General features: G+C 27.7%; 4 protein-coding genes across 4 annotated transcripts; 1 reads left to right on the top strand and 3 right to left on the bottom strand.

Annotated features, from left to right (window-relative positions):
* Nucleotides 1-7,141: 7,141 nt before the first annotated feature.
* Nucleotides 7,142-8,296, bottom strand: GO595_000216 (uncharacterized protein; the record flags this gene model as incomplete). The annotated part of the gene is made up of 1 exon (XM_067915035.1): nt 7,142-8,296. One exon carries the CDS (start codon nt 8,294-8,296, stop codon nt 7,142-7,144), a length of 1,155 nt encoding a protein of 384 aa, XP_067779671.1.
* Nucleotides 8,297-9,218: 922 nt separating this feature from the next.
* GO595_000215 (uncharacterized protein) lies at nt 9,219-9,893 on the bottom strand (the record flags this gene model as incomplete). Its single annotated transcript, XM_067915024.1, has 1 exon — nt 9,219-9,893. The coding sequence occupies one exon, from the start codon at nt 9,891-9,893 to the stop codon at nt 9,219-9,221; it is 675 nt and encodes a 224-aa protein (XP_067779670.1).
* A 1,411-nt stretch (nt 9,894-11,304) lies between these two features.
* GO595_000214 (Hsp90 protein) lies at nt 11,305-13,647 on the top strand (the record flags this gene model as incomplete). The annotated part of the gene is made up of 1 exon (XM_067915013.1): nt 11,305-13,647. The coding sequence occupies one exon, from the start codon at nt 11,305-11,307 to the stop codon at nt 13,645-13,647; it is 2,343 nt and encodes a 780-aa protein (XP_067779669.1).
* A 2,955-nt stretch (nt 13,648-16,602) lies between these two features.
* On the bottom strand, nt 16,603-18,141 carry GO595_000213 (beta-galactosidase-like protein; the record flags this gene model as incomplete). The annotated part of the gene is made up of 1 exon (XM_067915002.1): nt 16,603-18,141. One exon carries the CDS (start codon nt 18,139-18,141, stop codon nt 16,603-16,605), a length of 1,539 nt encoding a protein of 512 aa, XP_067779668.1.
* Between the last annotated feature and the right edge of the window lie 41 nt (nt 18,142-18,182).

Raw genomic sequence — 18,182 nt, 5'->3', positions numbered from 1 at the left:
CATCAAAAATTAAAATTTTTTGATGATTTTTACCTTTTTCTATTAAATGATTAATCGAAGAAATTATTTTCCCGTTTTTATATATTAAATTATTTGTTGAATTCATTGAGAAATGACCGAAAATTTCTTTTAATTGATCGACTTGATGAAATATTTTTTCTTTTTTAATATTATTCATGTTTGGAATTTGTTTGATAGTTTTTTGCAAATATTTAATAATTGTTGATTTACCTGAATTAGGAGGACCATAAATTATTACACATTTATAAGTTTTAAGTAATAAAAACAATTTTAACGTTTGTTGTTTAATATAATCAAATAAAATATTATTATTTTGTTCAATTATATTAAATGAAGAGTTAAATATATGAATTAAAGTTTCTTCTTTAAACAAATTCGGATTAATTATATTAATTTTAAATATTTCAATTTCATCAAATAATGGAAAGGTTCCATATAATAAAGTAATTAAAGAATTTTCTTCTGTTTTCGGAATCAGTTTGGAGAAATATATAAATAAAGTTCTACAAATACAATATTCTTCATTTAATGAATTAGAATCAAAGAACTTTTTGAATGATTTATCATTCATTTCATTAAATATTTCGAACAAAACATTAAAAATCTTTTGTATATGTATAAATATTGAAGTTGTTTTTAAATAATTCGAAAACATATTAATAATTGTCTTTAAAGATATATAAAATTTCGTTGATAAATCAATATTATTAAAACCAATTAAATTTAACTTAATTTCAATTAATATTTTATGATTTGGTTTCTCTAAAACGATTTGTTTTAATGAAGAAAATAAATTTGTAGAAGCGAAATTTTCGGATTTATTTGAAGAATTTTTCAAAAAGAATATTCTTGAATTCTGATTAATATCAATATATTTATTATTAATTAATAATTTATTATTATAATTCGATGAAATATTATTTGTCATTGTATATAAATAATCACAAATTTTCGATGAATTATTTATACTTAATTTATCTATATCAGTAAACAAAACAAATGAACCCATTAAATTTATACCTTGAAAGATTCGAGAAATTAATTTTTCATGAAGATTAGGTAAAGAAGGAAATTGATATAAAAATCGACCAAATAATGTCGAAATATTTTCAACTATTAAAGATCGACCATTTAATAAAGAGCCAATAATTATAGGATTTTTTTCATTGATAATATTAATATAACTATTAAATATTGATGGAGTTAATATGAATTGTCGAATATCACCCCAAATTTCCCAACCAAATTCATAAGATTCATCATTTATAGAAATTAATAATTTTTGTTCTTGTGAATTAAATATTAATCTTGGAAAACGTTTATATATTATCATTTCATAAGAATATTCTTTAAGTTGTCTTAATACTTCAATATAATTTTGGAATATATTTAATACAAATTCGATTTTATTTCGTTCAAATGAAGTCATTTTCGGATTTCTTAATAATAAAAGTATTTCATTATAAAAATTATTAATTAAATTTAAAAATCGTGAAAATGAATGATTAATTGATTCAGATTGATTTAATAAATCATCGATTTCATTATTAATAATTATGTTTAAACATATCATTAAAACATGTGAATGTGTATTAAATATCCATTTTATATCATTTAAATTCTTAATATTAATTTGATTTAATTTAGTTGTAACTTGTTCTATAAAATTATGTTTCATTGAATCTTGTAAATTTTGAAACCAATTCTTTATTGATCCTTGAATAGATACAACTTTAGAAAAATTAAATGTTTCCAAATTTTTACCTTTTAATCCAGAGATTTGAAAACGATTTTTATATTCATTTTTTTGATTAATTTCTATATCAATCATATTCATGAATAATTTTGAAATTATATCTCGAACTTTTTCCATATTAGAAAATGATAATAATGTTAAAATATCATTATTACCTATTATGAATAAACGAGGAATTAAAGTTCGTTTATTTTCGATGAATGAATCAAATGAAGAAATTATATTTTCTAATGTAATAACATTTTCTTTCATTATTTCTAATAATGAAGGATATGAACAAACTTTTAATAATGTTAAATCTTTAATCGAATGACGTATAATTGATACCCATCTTTTCTTTACCCATAAATAACGATTATATTCATTTTGTAAACTTTTTACATCTTCATGTATAAATAAAGAAGTTAATAATATCCAATTTCGTTGAAATGATTTCCATTCTTCTAATATCAAAATTGCATTTTCGAGTGAATTTTGTAATTTTTTCGCTTGATCTTGTATACAATTAACAAATGGTTGTGAACTAATTCTTTTTAATGATATTAATGAATCATTAATTTGGATTAATAAAGGATTAATATCATTAATTAATAATGATTCTTCATTTTTAGTTTGGCCATCAAGTATTGGTAATTTAATTGTTGACCAAATCGATTGAATTTGATGTAATTCATCTTCAACTTGTGATTCATTATATGAAGTTGAAGTTTGTAATCGAACTTTATCTTGTTCTTCTAATAAGCCTAATGAAATAATTTCTTCAAGACTAATATCATTATGATAAATATCTTTCGATATTCCACATTGTTGAAATAATTCTTCCCAATGATGTTTTTGCATTTTAGAAGTAGATAATAAACGAATTTGTTCAATATGTATATATAACATATTCAATTTTTCTTGTAAATCTTTTAGTAATAATGAATTAATTTTTGGTGAATTTATTTCATTAATTTCATCATTTAATTTATTAACATTTGTTATAAACGATTCAATGTTAATCTTTGAGAATTGTATTCGTAATGAATTTGATTCTATTTGTTTATATAACTTAATACATATATAAAGTTTCTCAGTGAAGTTAATCATTTCATTAATATCATTTAATAATGTAAAATCAGAAAAGTTTACATTTAATACTTCTTGGAAATGTATACATTGTTTAATTTTCGGTGTAATGTTTTGTATTTTTACTTTAATTTGTTTTATATTTAATTGAAGTTTATCAATATCCGTTTCAATTATAGATTTCGGATGATTTGATATAACATTTAAATATTTTTGTAATTTTATTTCTAATTTTGTTATATAATCTTGTAATTGTAATATAAACGTTTGAATGTTTTGTTCTTTAATTTCATTTGCATTATTTATTGAAGTTAAAAATAATTCCATTTGATATGTTAATGAAGTTTTTGGTTGTTCAGAAGTAGAATTCGTTAAATATTCTTCAAATAAATTATTAATATCATCAATAAATGAAATTTCTTCTTTAAAATTCGTTACAACATTTTTTGCTTTTGTAATTAATTCACAAAATATTATAAATTGTTCTAAAGTTTTTGGATAATTCTTTAATTCTTTACCAAATGATACAAATGCGTTTTGAATTCTTAAAATTTTATCTTTACATAAAATATTTAATGAATCTGTTAAAACTTTTAATGTTTTCTTAGGAATTGGGTTAAGTTCATCACGTAATGATTTAGTATTTACATAAATAGCTCCATGAATAGTATTAAATTTAAATGTTTGATTATCAATTTCATATTGATGTAAAAGATTAATATCATTTTTAATTTCATTAATATTAACAATTGGTTCATCATCAAAATTAATATTAAAACCAATTTCACAAGGAATTATTTTAGTGAAATCTTTAATTGATTTTCCATTTCGAGTTTTAACATAATTATTAAAATTCCATTTTTGTCCAAGTTCATATATCGGATATAATTTTAAAAATCGTTGTGATGCTTTATTAGCTTCTTCATAAGATTCATTTATAATTTTTAATATGTTTTCTTCAATTATTTGGAATTCTTTATAATGTGAAATTATTTGTTTCAAATTTGGTCCATTATCAAACAAATCCATTAAATTCGGATGTGATTCATGTATATGCGGTCTTAATTTAATCGAATATATAATTCGAGGTAATTCATTTAATGTAATTATCGAATCATTTAATGTCTCATGAATCGCTTTAATAAGTTCATCAATTGTTGGTGAAAGTATAACTTTACCATCATTCGAAAATGAAACTTTTACTTGAAAAACAGATGACATATCTTGTGATATATAATCAGAAGATTGAACCCATGATTTAAGTAATGATTTCGATAAAGTTTCAAGTAAGAAATAATCAATGTTTCGAATAAATAATCCGAGTTTTAATATTTGTTCATTTACTGTTTTTGTTATTTCAACTCTTTTCTTAGCTTTCTTTTTCTCTAATATCATTATTTGACTTAAGTTTGGATTTCTTCTTTTGATTTCAGGGAAATCCGAATCTTTTACTTGTAATATACGTGGATCTCTAATTAATGAATCCAATTTTAATATTTCATTTTCAATATTCGTTATATAATTCGAATATATTTTCTTTAATGTGTTTGTGTTTTCTTCAACTATTAAATAATAATTCTCAAGCGTAAATTTCTTTTGTGGATAAAATGCTAAAAGATATTTTAATACCATTTCTTCTAATGTATTAGAAAACTCAGGATCACCATACATAGAACGAATAATAATTTCGGAATTAAAAAATTTGCTTTGTTCAAATAATGGATTTGTTAGAATGGAATATGATATTTGATTAAATCGTTGTTTCATTACAAATTTTTTCCAGATTTTAAATGGCTTCCAATAAAAGAATTGCGAAAAAAATTTTAACTTTCGAATCGTTGAATATATATTACTTTCAAATGACCATTGATCTAATGAAATATGTTCTGTATTTCCGTTTGGTTTAAAATGTGTTATACCTTCACTAGACATTGTAAAATATTCTTCTTCAATATCAGAAAATTTTACCCTTTCTAAATTATATGGATTAAAATTTGGTGAATTACGATTATCAACAAAATTTAAATAAATAAAACGATGTCCTGTTCCATCTTTCCTTTTGCTAAAATATGCGATTGGGTCTTCTGGAAAATCTAATGAAAGTTCTTCAGTTTTGTTTTCTTGTGGAAATTGCCGTGTTATAAATGTTAATGTTTGTGCTCGCTTGTTAAGAAGTGATGTTGTTACACGTGGTGAAACAATTTCGCCTTCTTTGATCCGTTTTTTATCACGTGCAATTTGTAATGCCGTTTTTGGTCGAATTGTATTTTGATTTCGAAGTGCTAATAATGTAGGATTTTTTTGTGTGAGAAGTTGACTTCCTTCATCCCCTCCAGGATATGTGATATCAAATATTTCGCTTTGCTTTTCAACAGAAGAAGCATCAAAAATTGGATTTTTTGATTTTCTCGAACTCATTGGTGTTTTTGGTGGATGACGAACAAGATTCTTTCCAGTTAAATTGACATTTAATCCATCATCTTTTGGTCTGTATGCACACATAAATTTTTATTCCTATTTCTTACTTGGAATGGAAATAAACGTCTTCACAAATACGTTACTAAAATTAATAAACGTGCTCTTTTTTTTTAAAAAAAAGAAGAACACAGGTCTTTTTTGATAAAAGGTCAGTTGATTATTTTATAACTTCCTGTGGTACGGAAATAAGAACATGTTAATATATGCTTTCAATGTCAACATCAAAGAAAGAATAATTACTGATCCACAATTATACATGGAAATTTTAAACTACATGTCTAGAGAAGACAGAATGGTTTGGCTAATTTTGCACATCAAATATTAAAAAAAATAATAATTTTTATTTGAGTAACATATTAATGTTTAAAAGCCTTAAAAAAAGTTATTCAGATATTCTTAAGTGTCTAAATCACTATTTATTTACCATTTCTGTTCTTTAACAAAAAATGTTTACTACATAAAATATCACATCAGAGAGAAGATTGTGGAAAATACAACATGTTATGTAAATTCGAGTTAACCTCTTTGTTTTTGATATTTTATGCAATCAACAATCAAGGGCATGATGATTTTTAATTCTGTCAAATTAAGCATTGAAAAAGTGATCATACCGTAAAAGACAAATCAAATTTGACATTTTTTCGCGGAACGTTTTGGCGCCAAAAATATGACAAACCGAAGCTTCATCGGTGAACGTTAAAACGAAAGTTTGATAGGGTTTGTTGCAAACGGTTGTCCAAATGTAGTGAAGTGGGGATGTAACCATCTGAAAAAGCATAACTTTTTGAATTACTGACTTCACATACATGATATAAAACAAACAAAAATTCAAAGGAATAAACGGTTGAATGAACCGTGGCCGCCTTAAAATCATTTTAGAATGTGCAAGGAAACTGATGATGGAAATGCCGGTGGCGGCGGTGAAAAGGCTTCAGGACCACCACCTCCACCACCACCACCACCACCTCCCCCACCTCCTGCAGCATGCCCAAAGCTTTGATTTTCTTAATTGATAATAAAATGAAGTTATTCTGGAATATTTTCTTTTTTTTTATTACAAGTGCAACGCTTTAATTTTGAGCTTGCATGTTTTTTTTTTTTTTTTAATCAGTTAATTAAAAAATCAAATTAAAAATATGTTCCAGTTTTGAGCTATGGTTTAAGGTTCTTGCTTAGAAGCACGAATTGAATCATTATTAATTTATTAAGGATACCTTTAATCAGATTTCATTGAAACTGAATCTTTGATCTTTTAACTTTGATGATTATCAAACTTCTAAATCAATGTAGTAAATTGACAATCCTTGAGATCTATTGGATAAAAAAATTCTTAATAGTTAATGTAAATTTACAAGTGTGCTTGACCACTTAAAACATTAAAATACATTTTGGTGTTTTTCTTTGTGGTTGTTGGTTTCCAAATTAGCCTCAGGAACGGATTATTATACTGATTGAATCACATCTTTAAAACTTGTAAGTTGAAGTTTCGAATTTTTGACGCAAAATTAACAAACTCGCTTTTGTGTATTTGTTTTTTGCATAATGTGGATTGCCAATTATATGACCATGTGAGCTCTTGGTTGTTCGTTTTTGTAGATTTATAACTGGCAATTTTTTCCATTGAAAATTTCGAAAAATTTCAATGGAGTTATTTGAATCTGAGATGCCAGGACCCATGCCATCTTAAATGATTTACATCCAGAAAAATTCCACTTTTTGATCACTGTTTTGCGGGAAATCCCTCAGAATTCAAACGGCGTGATGAAGTTTTGTTGTTTTTGTTTTTTCTTTGGTAGATCAACAAAAATAAATTTATTTTCATTCTTTACATAATGAGTTTCTGACAGCTTTATTTGCAAATTTAAGATCCAATGACTTCGTAATGTACAACATCTCTTCTTCGATCAGTTCTCTAAACTGATCAATTTGGAACACATCAAAATTCCAAATTTCTTTTGTACAAATCATCTTTGTACTGTTCTCGTTAAGTCCTTCTGATGCTGCTTTCACAATTTTACTTATCTTGGCAATCTGATTCGATATAGAATCATCAATTGTTATCCCAAACCTTCTGTCTTCAAATGCTTTCGCGAGTGAACCTGCATGAGCTCCAAATGTTCCAATGATTTTACGAAGTTGTTGCGCAGTGAAAATTTGATGCTCTACAGTATAGTGTTGCTGTGTGTTTTCAAGTTCTGGCATTTCAAAGTACTCAAAGATATCCGAGTTTGTCAAATTGATGAGTGATAATGAATTCTTAATTTCGAGTATAACTGGAATGGTTTGTTCATAGTTATTACGGCGAGAGAGATATGATGATAATGAGTCGAGGATTTTTGGAATTAAGGTTGAATTAAGTGATTTGATGGAATCATAGTTATGGATAAAGATAATTGGTCGAAGGTTTTCTGATATCAACTCGAGATATTTAAAGAATTTTTGAACGCTTTCGGTAGAAAAGTGTTCTTCTGTAATTGAATCTATTAATTTTGAAAATATAGAATATATTCGGGAAATTGCATTGTCAACATTTGTCGATGAACCTTTGCTTGAAGGGTCAAGTTTTTCAGATGCACGAAGAAGTGAATTTGCTGATCCATACATCTTGAAATATGAAAGTCCATTGGAAATTGCTAATTTTAGAATGGACAGGAAGTCATCATAACTTTTGGCTTCAGCAGCATCAAATTTTATTACAAAACGACCGTTTTCAATCTTTTCTTGTGCAAGAACTTCAATAAGACGTGATTTTCCACTTTGATATCCACCACCAAGGAGAAGTATATAAGGCGAAGGGCGTGCTTCAGTATATTGAGCGACTGTAAGATTAACATTTCGGTTCCAAATAAATGGAATTGATCCCTCAAATTGTTCTGTTATAGTCTGTCCAGAGTATGTGTATGCTATGTAACCGGCAATAAGAAGTACTGCTGCACCAATTAGCAATATTATCTTATTGAGAAGGGATGACATTTGGTATCGTTCATAGAAAAATTTAACATATTATGTAAATTCATTTTCAAAACGTTTTTATTGTTTTTGTTTTTTTCAAGAATAATTCTTCAAATGATATTCCAAAAAAAGAATTGTTCTCAAGAAGGCAATGCTAGTATTAAAAATAGTTTAATTATAAAAATCAAAGCATATGCTTTCATCCATTTTTTCGAAAAATATATCATTAAAATTAAGTCCTGGAATATCAAAATTACAAACAAAACCGGAGGGTTCAGGTGCCTGAACGTTTGGAGTTGGTTTGGTCTCTTGAGGAGGATTTTCATTAGTATTAGAAACTTTGCATGGTATTGTTGCTGTTGTTTTTTGCTTCTTTGAAGGGCAGTGGGTCCATGCTATTGTTTCTTGCTCTGTTGTTAAAACTGAAAAGTTATTTGCCCATCTTTTAATCCAACCTGAAAGATCGAACATTTGAGCTGAAGGAATTTGCCTTTTTATTTCTTCTCTTTCAATGTAAGAAAGTTTTTTTTGGCAAAAGTTATGTTCTCTAAAATTTCGATTAATACTATTAGGTTTTCTTCCTGTAAATTGACCAAAGATTCTAGAATTGATTAAGAAGCTATTAGTTCCGATCCAAAAAGCTCCAACCAAGGGAATTGTACATGGATATTTTCTGGTGAAATTTAAGCATAAAAATACGGAATTTATCATTTTTATCTTTTTCTGGCCTTTCACTATGCGTATAGAGTCTCGGAACTGCTTGACTTCTTCCTCGGTTGGGATAAGTTCATTCATGGATGAAGTGTCAAAATTCATACGTTTTGATTTTGAAATTCATTCAAATACATCCCTTTCAAAAATCGCCAAACCGACGCTGAAAATTGCGAACGTTTTTTGGCCTTCAAAATTTTGAAAATTTAATATATAAAAAAACATTTATAGTTTATTGACGCCTCTGACGGAAAGATGCTTGGAAGCTATTAACAATTGATTCTGTATCATCGTCGATTGTATTTTTGTCAATTGCTTCAATTGTTTTCGACCATACTTCAATCTCCCTCGCATAAAACTCCATTTGAGCATGTGCAAAGGATGATAACGTAAGTATTAGATCGCGATGTAATTGATTAGTAAAAGTACTGGTAGCTTGGATCGCTTGCGCATTTGCCGCTTGAAATGATGTTTTTGATGCCGTAAGCTTTTCGTCAAGCTGGCTTGATGGTTTTGTTGATTTTTCTTTGGCTGCTTTAACTTGCATGTATTTCGATAAAGATGCTTCTCGTTCCTTGAGTAATGATTTTGCTTTTTTTGCTAGGTCGAGAGTTGATGTAAACGAAGATTGTGCCAATTGATGAGAACGTTGATACATAACTTTGCGACCAAATTCAATCTGTGATAATGAATTTATAAATGCATTTAAAACTTCTTTTGCTTTGGGATATTGATTAATTGTTAAATCAGAAAAAATATCACTCATGCTTTCATTGAGATATCCAAGTGATCTTTCCTTTTCTGCGATCATTGTAATATCATTTTTTAAAAGAGCTGCAAATTTTTCCAAAACATCTGTACAACTATATATTACACCTGCTGCATTGTCATTCCATTTCTTTTCCATTTATTCTCCTTGTTGATTTACGTTTATTTTTATGTCATATCACATTTCTTCCTTAATGTGAGAAAAACAAAGATGTAAGGTGTTTTCTGAAAACTATATTACAAAAAAATTATAGCACATAAGAAAAAATCATCAGTATTTGAAGGGCATAACATATTTCAGTTGATTTTCATGAATGAATTAATTGATTAAATTCAATATGAAAACTAGTTTATTTGGTTACAATCATTAATTAAATCATTGTATAATTTTGTTATGGTTGAAACTTCTTAATCTTTAATCTTTTAGTTTTTTCTTTTTTTTAACGATCAAATGTTAGTGAAAATCATAAATGTTTTTTCTCTTTTTATTTTTTAACTTATTTTTAAAATTTCATGAATACAACGTAGACACATATTCGGAACCATTTAATCAGCCGTCAATTGCGCTGTTTCAAAGTTTTTATTCTGAAACAATTTATAATGCAAAAGAAGAATTTGAAATAGCATCAACACTTTTCCCATCAGTTGACTTTTATTATGTTAATTGTAATGACAGTGAGCTTTTTTGTCATAACCACTCTATATATGAAAGTCAAGTAATCAAATTCGTCACTTCTCCACACACAATATTCTATGGTGAGCCAATTGCTTTTGATATTATTGGCTTTATTGAGCGCAATACAAATCACAAAAGAAATTATACACATACAAATTATGAGTATCTTGATCCATCTAATTTTTCAGACTATGTATTTTCTCGAAGCAAATCATTAATTGCATTTCTTGACTTAAAATCTCGTCAATCAGAATTAGTATTGCCACAAATAGAGGAACTTGCATTTACATTTCGAAATTATCAAAATTTTGGAGTAGGCTATGTTGATTGTAGAGCATACACTGACCTTTGTATTTCAAATAATGTTGATGATATACCTATAATCAGAGCTTATGATGGAAAAAAGAGTTTTGATTACCTAAAAGAACGAATTTTTCCCAAAATGCTTCAGTTCGCAAACGAGCAATTTGGAACATATTTCAAATCAAATGGAGAACTAAATGATGAATACGGTACAATTCCATCTGTTTTCCCACTTGTCGAAGAGTTTATGACAAATCCTATCAAGATGCCAATTATTATGAAAGTAAAATCTATCCAAAATACTAATGAATATTTGAAAGTAATGAAACGTTTATTAAGAAATGGAGAAGAAATATTGGATAATGATATAAACAAATATCAAAGATTAATTGAATCAGCTCAAAAGAAATCATTTAAGATAAATCAAATGAAGGCTCATCTAAACGTCCTAAAGGTGTTTAAAAAAGTTGGGAAATATGTAGTATCTGAAGATAAGGACCAAGAACTATAAATTATAAAATTATTATTAAATATTGTTGTAAAATTAACCGTTTGACCAATTATATTTTTAATGTTTTTTTGTTTCTTTTGGTTATCTTTATGTAAGAAACCAAAAGAAGATGTCAAAAATGTTGAGTACATTGATGATGGACTTAGAAGTCGCCTAGAATATAATTTTACTGAAGCTCAATTATCACAAATTAAAACAAACAACGAAGCACATTCTTATCAAGCAGATGTCAATAAGTTACTTAACATTCTTATAGATTCATTGTATCAAAATAAAGATGTGTTTCTTCGTGAATTAATTTCAAATGCAAATGATGCTCTTGACAAAATTAGATTTCAAGGAATCAGAGATCCATCAATTTTTGAAACAGGATCCAAAGATTTAGAAATTCTTATTGACGTCAATGAAGAACAAAAAACATTATCAATCACTGATACTGGGATAGGCATGACCAAGGAAGAACTTATAGAAAACTTAGGTCGAATTGCCAAATCTGGTACAAGTGAATTTCAAAAAATGCTCCAATCAGGTGATACAAATCTCATTGGGCAATTTGGTGTTGGTTTTTATTCATCTTTTTTAGTTGCAGACAAAGTCACTGTCATATCCAAAAGCAATAACAGCAGTAAACAATATATTTGGGAAAGTGATGCATCATCCGAATTCACAGTCGTTGAAGATCCACGAGGTGTTACACTTGGAAGAGGCACATCTATCATTCTTCATCTTAAAAGTAATGCGTATAATTATGTCGATCGAGATAAACTCATTTCTATCATCCGACATTATTCGATGTTTATTGATTTTCCAGTTAAAATTTGGCATTACAAAGACACATTTGTTGAAGAATCCGAAGAAAACGAAAATGTTTTCGATGATAATGAAGTAATTGAACATGATTCGAAACAAAAAGGCAAAACTAATATTGTCAAAAAGCGTATTTGGCAATGGATACAAATTAATGATCGAAAGCCAATTTGGTTACGTGAACCCGATGAAGTTAGTGAAAGTGATTATACAGAATTTTTCAAAATGTTTTTCAAAGAACCACGTGGACCATTAACATACTCACATTTTAAAGCAGAGGGACGTGTTATATTTAATGGCTTGTTCTTCATACCATCAGTTCCACCTCCATCTGATCAACTTTTTTCCGAAATTACCCGTAATGTACGACTTTATGTTAAAAGAGTTCTAGTCTCCGATGAATGGAAAGATGAATTATTACCAACATATTTGCATTTCGTTAAAGGAGTAATTGATAGCAACGATTTGACATTAAACGTCGACAGAGACCGTTTAATCAAGATGAATGCGTTGAAACTAATCAAGCGAAGAATTACATCCAAAATATTATCAATGCTTAGGAATATGTTTCTTAATGAACCTGCGAAATATTCTGACTTTTATTCTAAGTATAGTGGTAATATTAAATATGGAGTTATCGAAGATGAATCAAATAAGAGATCTTTAAGTCGATTATTAATGTTTTATTCAAGTTACTCACCGAATAACTTAACAACAATTAGCGATTACGTTAAAAGAATGAAAAAAGGTCAAGAAGATATTTATTGGATTGGTTCTTCTTCTGTTGAAGAAGCTTTAGATTCGCCATATATTGAAGATCTTTTAGATAAAGGCTTTGAAATATTATTTGCTGTTGAACCTATTGACGTACATTGTTTTGAACGTTTGGAAGAATTTGAAGGTATTCCTTTGTATAATCCTGAACGGAATGATGATAGAAATGTTGATGATAAAGTTCAAGATGTAAGTGGATTTAATATCTCTCAACGTTTATTTAATCGGTATGTTCGTTGGTTTAAACATGTAATCGGTGAACGTATGGAAAATTTAATTCTTAGTAAAAGATTAAAAACGACGCCTGCAGTTTGTACATCAACAAACTACGGCTACACTGCAAGTCATGAAAGACTTCTTCGTGCCCAAACAGTTCATGATTCAAAACTTGATGAAAATCTTTTGATGAATCACAAAGTTTTGGAAGTCAATTTTGACCATCCGACCGTTAAGGATTTATTTGAAAGGATCAAACAAAATCCAAAGGATAAATCGGTTATTGAAGACGCACGTTTACTTTACGATACGGCTTTACTTGCTGGAGGATTTACTCTGTCGGATTCTTTAAATTTCACAAAAAGAGTGTTTAGAATGATCGGAAGATCTTACGATATCGAAGAGAAGATTGATTCCTTCGAAAATGAAAATAAGGTTTTCTATCCAACAGTTGAAGATGAATTCGAACACGAACATAAAAATGATAAAAAGGTATACTTGGGTAAAAATTATAAAACAAAAGGAGACTTGAACGAAAATGGTGATGAATTGCCGGCCGATTTACACCCATCAACACCAGAAGAATGTTACTTAGGAATTCTCTAAATATTATATTTTATTAAATTGTGGATTGCGATATAATAGGTTTCCATTCTTCACGTAACTTTCGAGAATGTGAATCAATTTCTTCTCGAAGTTTATTTATGAGAGTTTTAGTAGGATATGTGAGTTCATCTGAAAAATGCTGCATGGAGGAAAAAAGTTCATTGTAGAGCAATTGGAGTTCTTGTAGTTCTGATTCAAAATTTTCTGGTTTGTTGAGCTTTTGGTATAAAGACAGAGCTTGCTTTACTTTTTCGTTGAGTATTCTCTGTCTTGCTTGGAGATATTCACCACGAGCTTTTAAGCGTTGATATTTCTCTGTTGAACTTTCCTCCATTTTACCGATCAATATTGGCGGTTTTCTTGTTGGTCAAAAAGTCGTTAAAATGATTGAAGTGACCAAATATACATTTAAATTATTTTTGAATACTTTATAATAATTTATATATAACAATCAAATACATTCAGTAAATCAAATGCATTCACTAGGTCGAATACATTTATAAATTTACTTCAAGGTTATTTAACTTTATCATTTTCTAATATAATAACCATTTCAGTATATATTACCCATCCATTAACTATTTATGAAACCCAAATAAAATCATTTTCATTTTTTTTAAGCAATTTAATGTTTTCATATATTGAAACTAAATTTATTTATTATGATTACACAATCGTTATGAATATACATATTATAATTTTTATTCAGATTTCTATGCATATATTAATTTAAATGAATTCCTCAGTATTGATGATAATAATATTACGACAATTATTATTCTTTTAATTATTATAACACTACTTGTCGTATTATTGATTCGAATTCGAAACAAAAAACAGAAAATATTAAAAACGAAAGTGCATACGAAAATGAAAATGAAAACAAAAAAGAAACCACAAATACATTTGCAAATGTAATTTAATTGAAATATTAAAATATCAATAAAAAAGAAATATATGCGATATTAAAACCATTTTCTATTTTTAGAATAAACATTAAATTTCTTTTAGATATGTTTGCATATCATTAATTTTCATTATATTTATTTATATATTATCATCTACACCTAACTACTCATTTAAAGTTGATGTTTATGCGTTTGGTATTCTCCTATAGGAACTTGCATCAGGTCATGTTCCATATCATGGGATGGATGCTGCACAAATCATTTCACAAGTCGTAACAAACGATATACGGCCTGTAATGCCTAACGATGTTAATCCTGGAATGCGGGATAACGTATTGTTGGGATCGCGATCCGAAAGCTCGTCCATCATTTACTGAGATTGTACAATGTATCCAATCATGCGAAGTAGTATTTAATGGAACTAATAGAGAAGAGTTACTTAAATATATAAAAGCGAATGCTATAACTAGAGAACAACTTAACGACGAAATCAAAAGTAAAATGGAAAAAGTTCTCTCAAAAGAAATTCCATTTTCGAATTTCGTCGAGTTCCTTAAAGATGGAATCCCAACTGATATTGTTGATAAAGTATGTTCAACAATAACTAATGACAAAACAATATTCGATACACAAGAATAGTTCGATAATGTCGAAGTTTGTTATGGAATTACCAACTGGTTCTGAAGATACTTACACGAACATTGTCATTGCAGCATGTTTAAATGGAATGAAAATTAATGATATAAAAACATGATATTGATAATTGAAAGAACATTGCTTAAAGTAACGATTTCTCACAAGTTTTCGTTTTCTTGAAAAGTGGTTCTTTGTTTTCACCATATTCAAATCATAAAGTAAATTCAGGAGACAAAAACAATTAAACAAAATTCCAAAACGAACATAAAATAAATCTAATTGACATATTCACAATATTTCATTAACATTAATAATATATTGATGTTTATTATATATAAATACTTAACATATTGATTATGATTTGGTTTTTCTTTAAACTGATGCCCATTATTTGTTTCATATTTTCGTATATGGATCCTGATTAAAATTAAAGTTTAAAATAATTTTTTTGTTATTCTAAATAAAGTAATTAGAGATTAACTAATAGAGAAAACATAATGTACAAATATAATGATACTTAATACAAATATATATAGTTTTGTCAATATAAAGTAAATAAGAAATGGTATAAAGTGAAATTATAAATTATTCAAAATATATAATAATAATATAGATCAAAATTCAAAAATTGAACCATTAAAATTATTATTTGAAAAAAAATTGTTTTTTATTAAGATTTCATAACATATTATTAATTATTTCAAAATTGTAATAATTATTATTATGTCTATATTTGTTTTTTTGGAAAACGCACTTTTAATTTTATATAAAATATTTATTCGACATTTTTATTTAAATTGAAACATCAACTTCAACATTTTTATATGATTTTTTTCCTTATAATTATAATAACTACCACAACTACAACTATAACAAATAACACACATGCCACAATAATCCCAGCCAGAGCACCATCAGATAATTTACCATTGTTATTGTTATCTTCTGAATCTGTTTCAACAGATTCTTTTGTTATTGTTTCTGTTTCTTCATCTGTTTCTATGGATTCTATTGTTTCGGTTTCTGTTTCTTTTCTGGTTCTACATGTTCTTTTGTTACTATTACTTCTTCTGGTCCAATTATATAAATAATTTCTTGAGATAAATTAATCTCATCGCCAGACTTCATAATAGGTAAATCATTTCCGAAATGACCAAAACATTCTGAAACTTCACCAACAATTTTTATATTTCTTTTGTAAACATCATCATTTGGTATCCAGAATGCAAATCCGTTTTTCCCGTCAGGTCTTTTCCAAATTAACTTTAAATGTTCTTCTTCCATATAATCAATGTTTTTATAATCAATTGAACCTGAAGGTTTTGCACGTGTTAATGCTTTTAATCCATAATATGCAGGTTTTGGATCCAAATTTCGATGCACAATTCCAAAGAAGCTTTCTGGATCATCTTCATCTGTTTCTGTTGCCCCTAAACTCATAATTAAAGAATTTCTCAACACCAAATCTTGATGCAAGTAAATAATTTTGTGGAACATATATTCCTTGTTCCCTTTCAGTTCCAACTTTATTACCATTATTCGTAGTAAATGTAAGAGAACTAATAATAACACTTCCTTTTAGATCAGAATCATAATCATATATAAGTACTGCAGGTTCTTTAAAGTGCATTGTTTCATTAATACCATATAAAATTGGAATCATTCGGTCATTAGGTTTATCAAGTAATGTATCATTGAAAAATCGTGTTCCAACTTTAGTTGAAAGATTAAATGTTCGAAGTTCATTCGGTACTTCAGATGAATATTCAAGAATACCTTGTGGTGGAACAATCGTTGGATATCCCCAACTTGAAATGAAATTAATTTTTAACTTCCTTCGTGCTTCTGTTTCAACATTATAATATAATGGAACACCTTGAAGAAAAACAAGTTTCCCGCCATTCTTAACAAAGGAATATGTTGCATTAAATGCAATTTGTGTATAATATTCTGATGGAGGTACTATTACCATATCAAAGTCTTCTTCTAAAGTATGGTTTTGGATAAAATAATAATCAAAATCAATGTTCTTAATTTCAAAATCTGAAAATTCGGTACCATTAAGTGCTTCTGAAAGAATTGAGCGAAGTGGAGTTACACAAAGACTAGATCCACCTGTGAAGTTAATGCCATGAAGATATCCAATCCTTTTTATCTTTTTGTAATTGGTTGTTTTCGGAAGCATGGAAAAAATTGTCTTGAACAACCATCTTGGATAATCAAAACCTTTATAGTGAGTGGAATAACCCATTTCTGTGATCCAAATAGGAAAATCTCTTTTTTCTTTACTTTTTTCTTTGGCAAGATTTACAAAAGATTCAATATCTTTCTTGAAATATTCAACCATGGTGAAATTGTGAAGGCCAGCACGATATGGATGAATATTTATTATGTCGAAAGGAAGATTACCATCTTTAAACTCATTTAATGTTTCATTGAAAAAAATTATTGGAGCACCTGCAAGTCCTCCAAAGACAACTTGGAGTGAAGAATTAATTTCCTTAATAGCTTTATATGACTCTTTTAAAAGTAAAGCATAACCAGCTGGATCAGGTGTACCACCCCAGAACCCTGCTATATTTGGTTCATTTAAAATTTCCCAATACTTAAGTTCTGATTGGTAGCGACTTACAATCATGCGCGTTCGATCAATAGCTTCCTCTAGATAATTTATTGGTGGTCGATTTTCATAAGTTATAATTGGCAATACATTAAGTGAGTGATTACGAACTGGACCCATGACAAACTCAAATCCATCTATGTTATATATGTATCGATACCAATCAAAATCAGTTCTTATCCATTGAATTCCAGCATCTTTGATTCTGTCAAGAATCGTATTGTTTTCTAGGTATTCATCTCTGCTAATATGAGCAGCAACACCGTATGGTGATTCTAAATTTGTTACATGGATTGGAAGAAAAACAAGAACATTAAATTCAATAAACATTCAAATGTTACAGTCGCAGATTTGAGAGAAGTTACTAATTT

This window comes from Histomonas meleagridis, assembly GCF_020186115.1.
Source record: "Histomonas meleagridis strain 2922-C6/04-10x chromosome Unknown contig_1, whole genome shotgun sequence".
NCBI classification, from domain to species: Eukaryota; Parabasalia; order Tritrichomonadida; family Dientamoebidae; genus Histomonas; species Histomonas meleagridis.
This window is presented reverse-complemented; position numbering and strand designations above follow the sequence as displayed.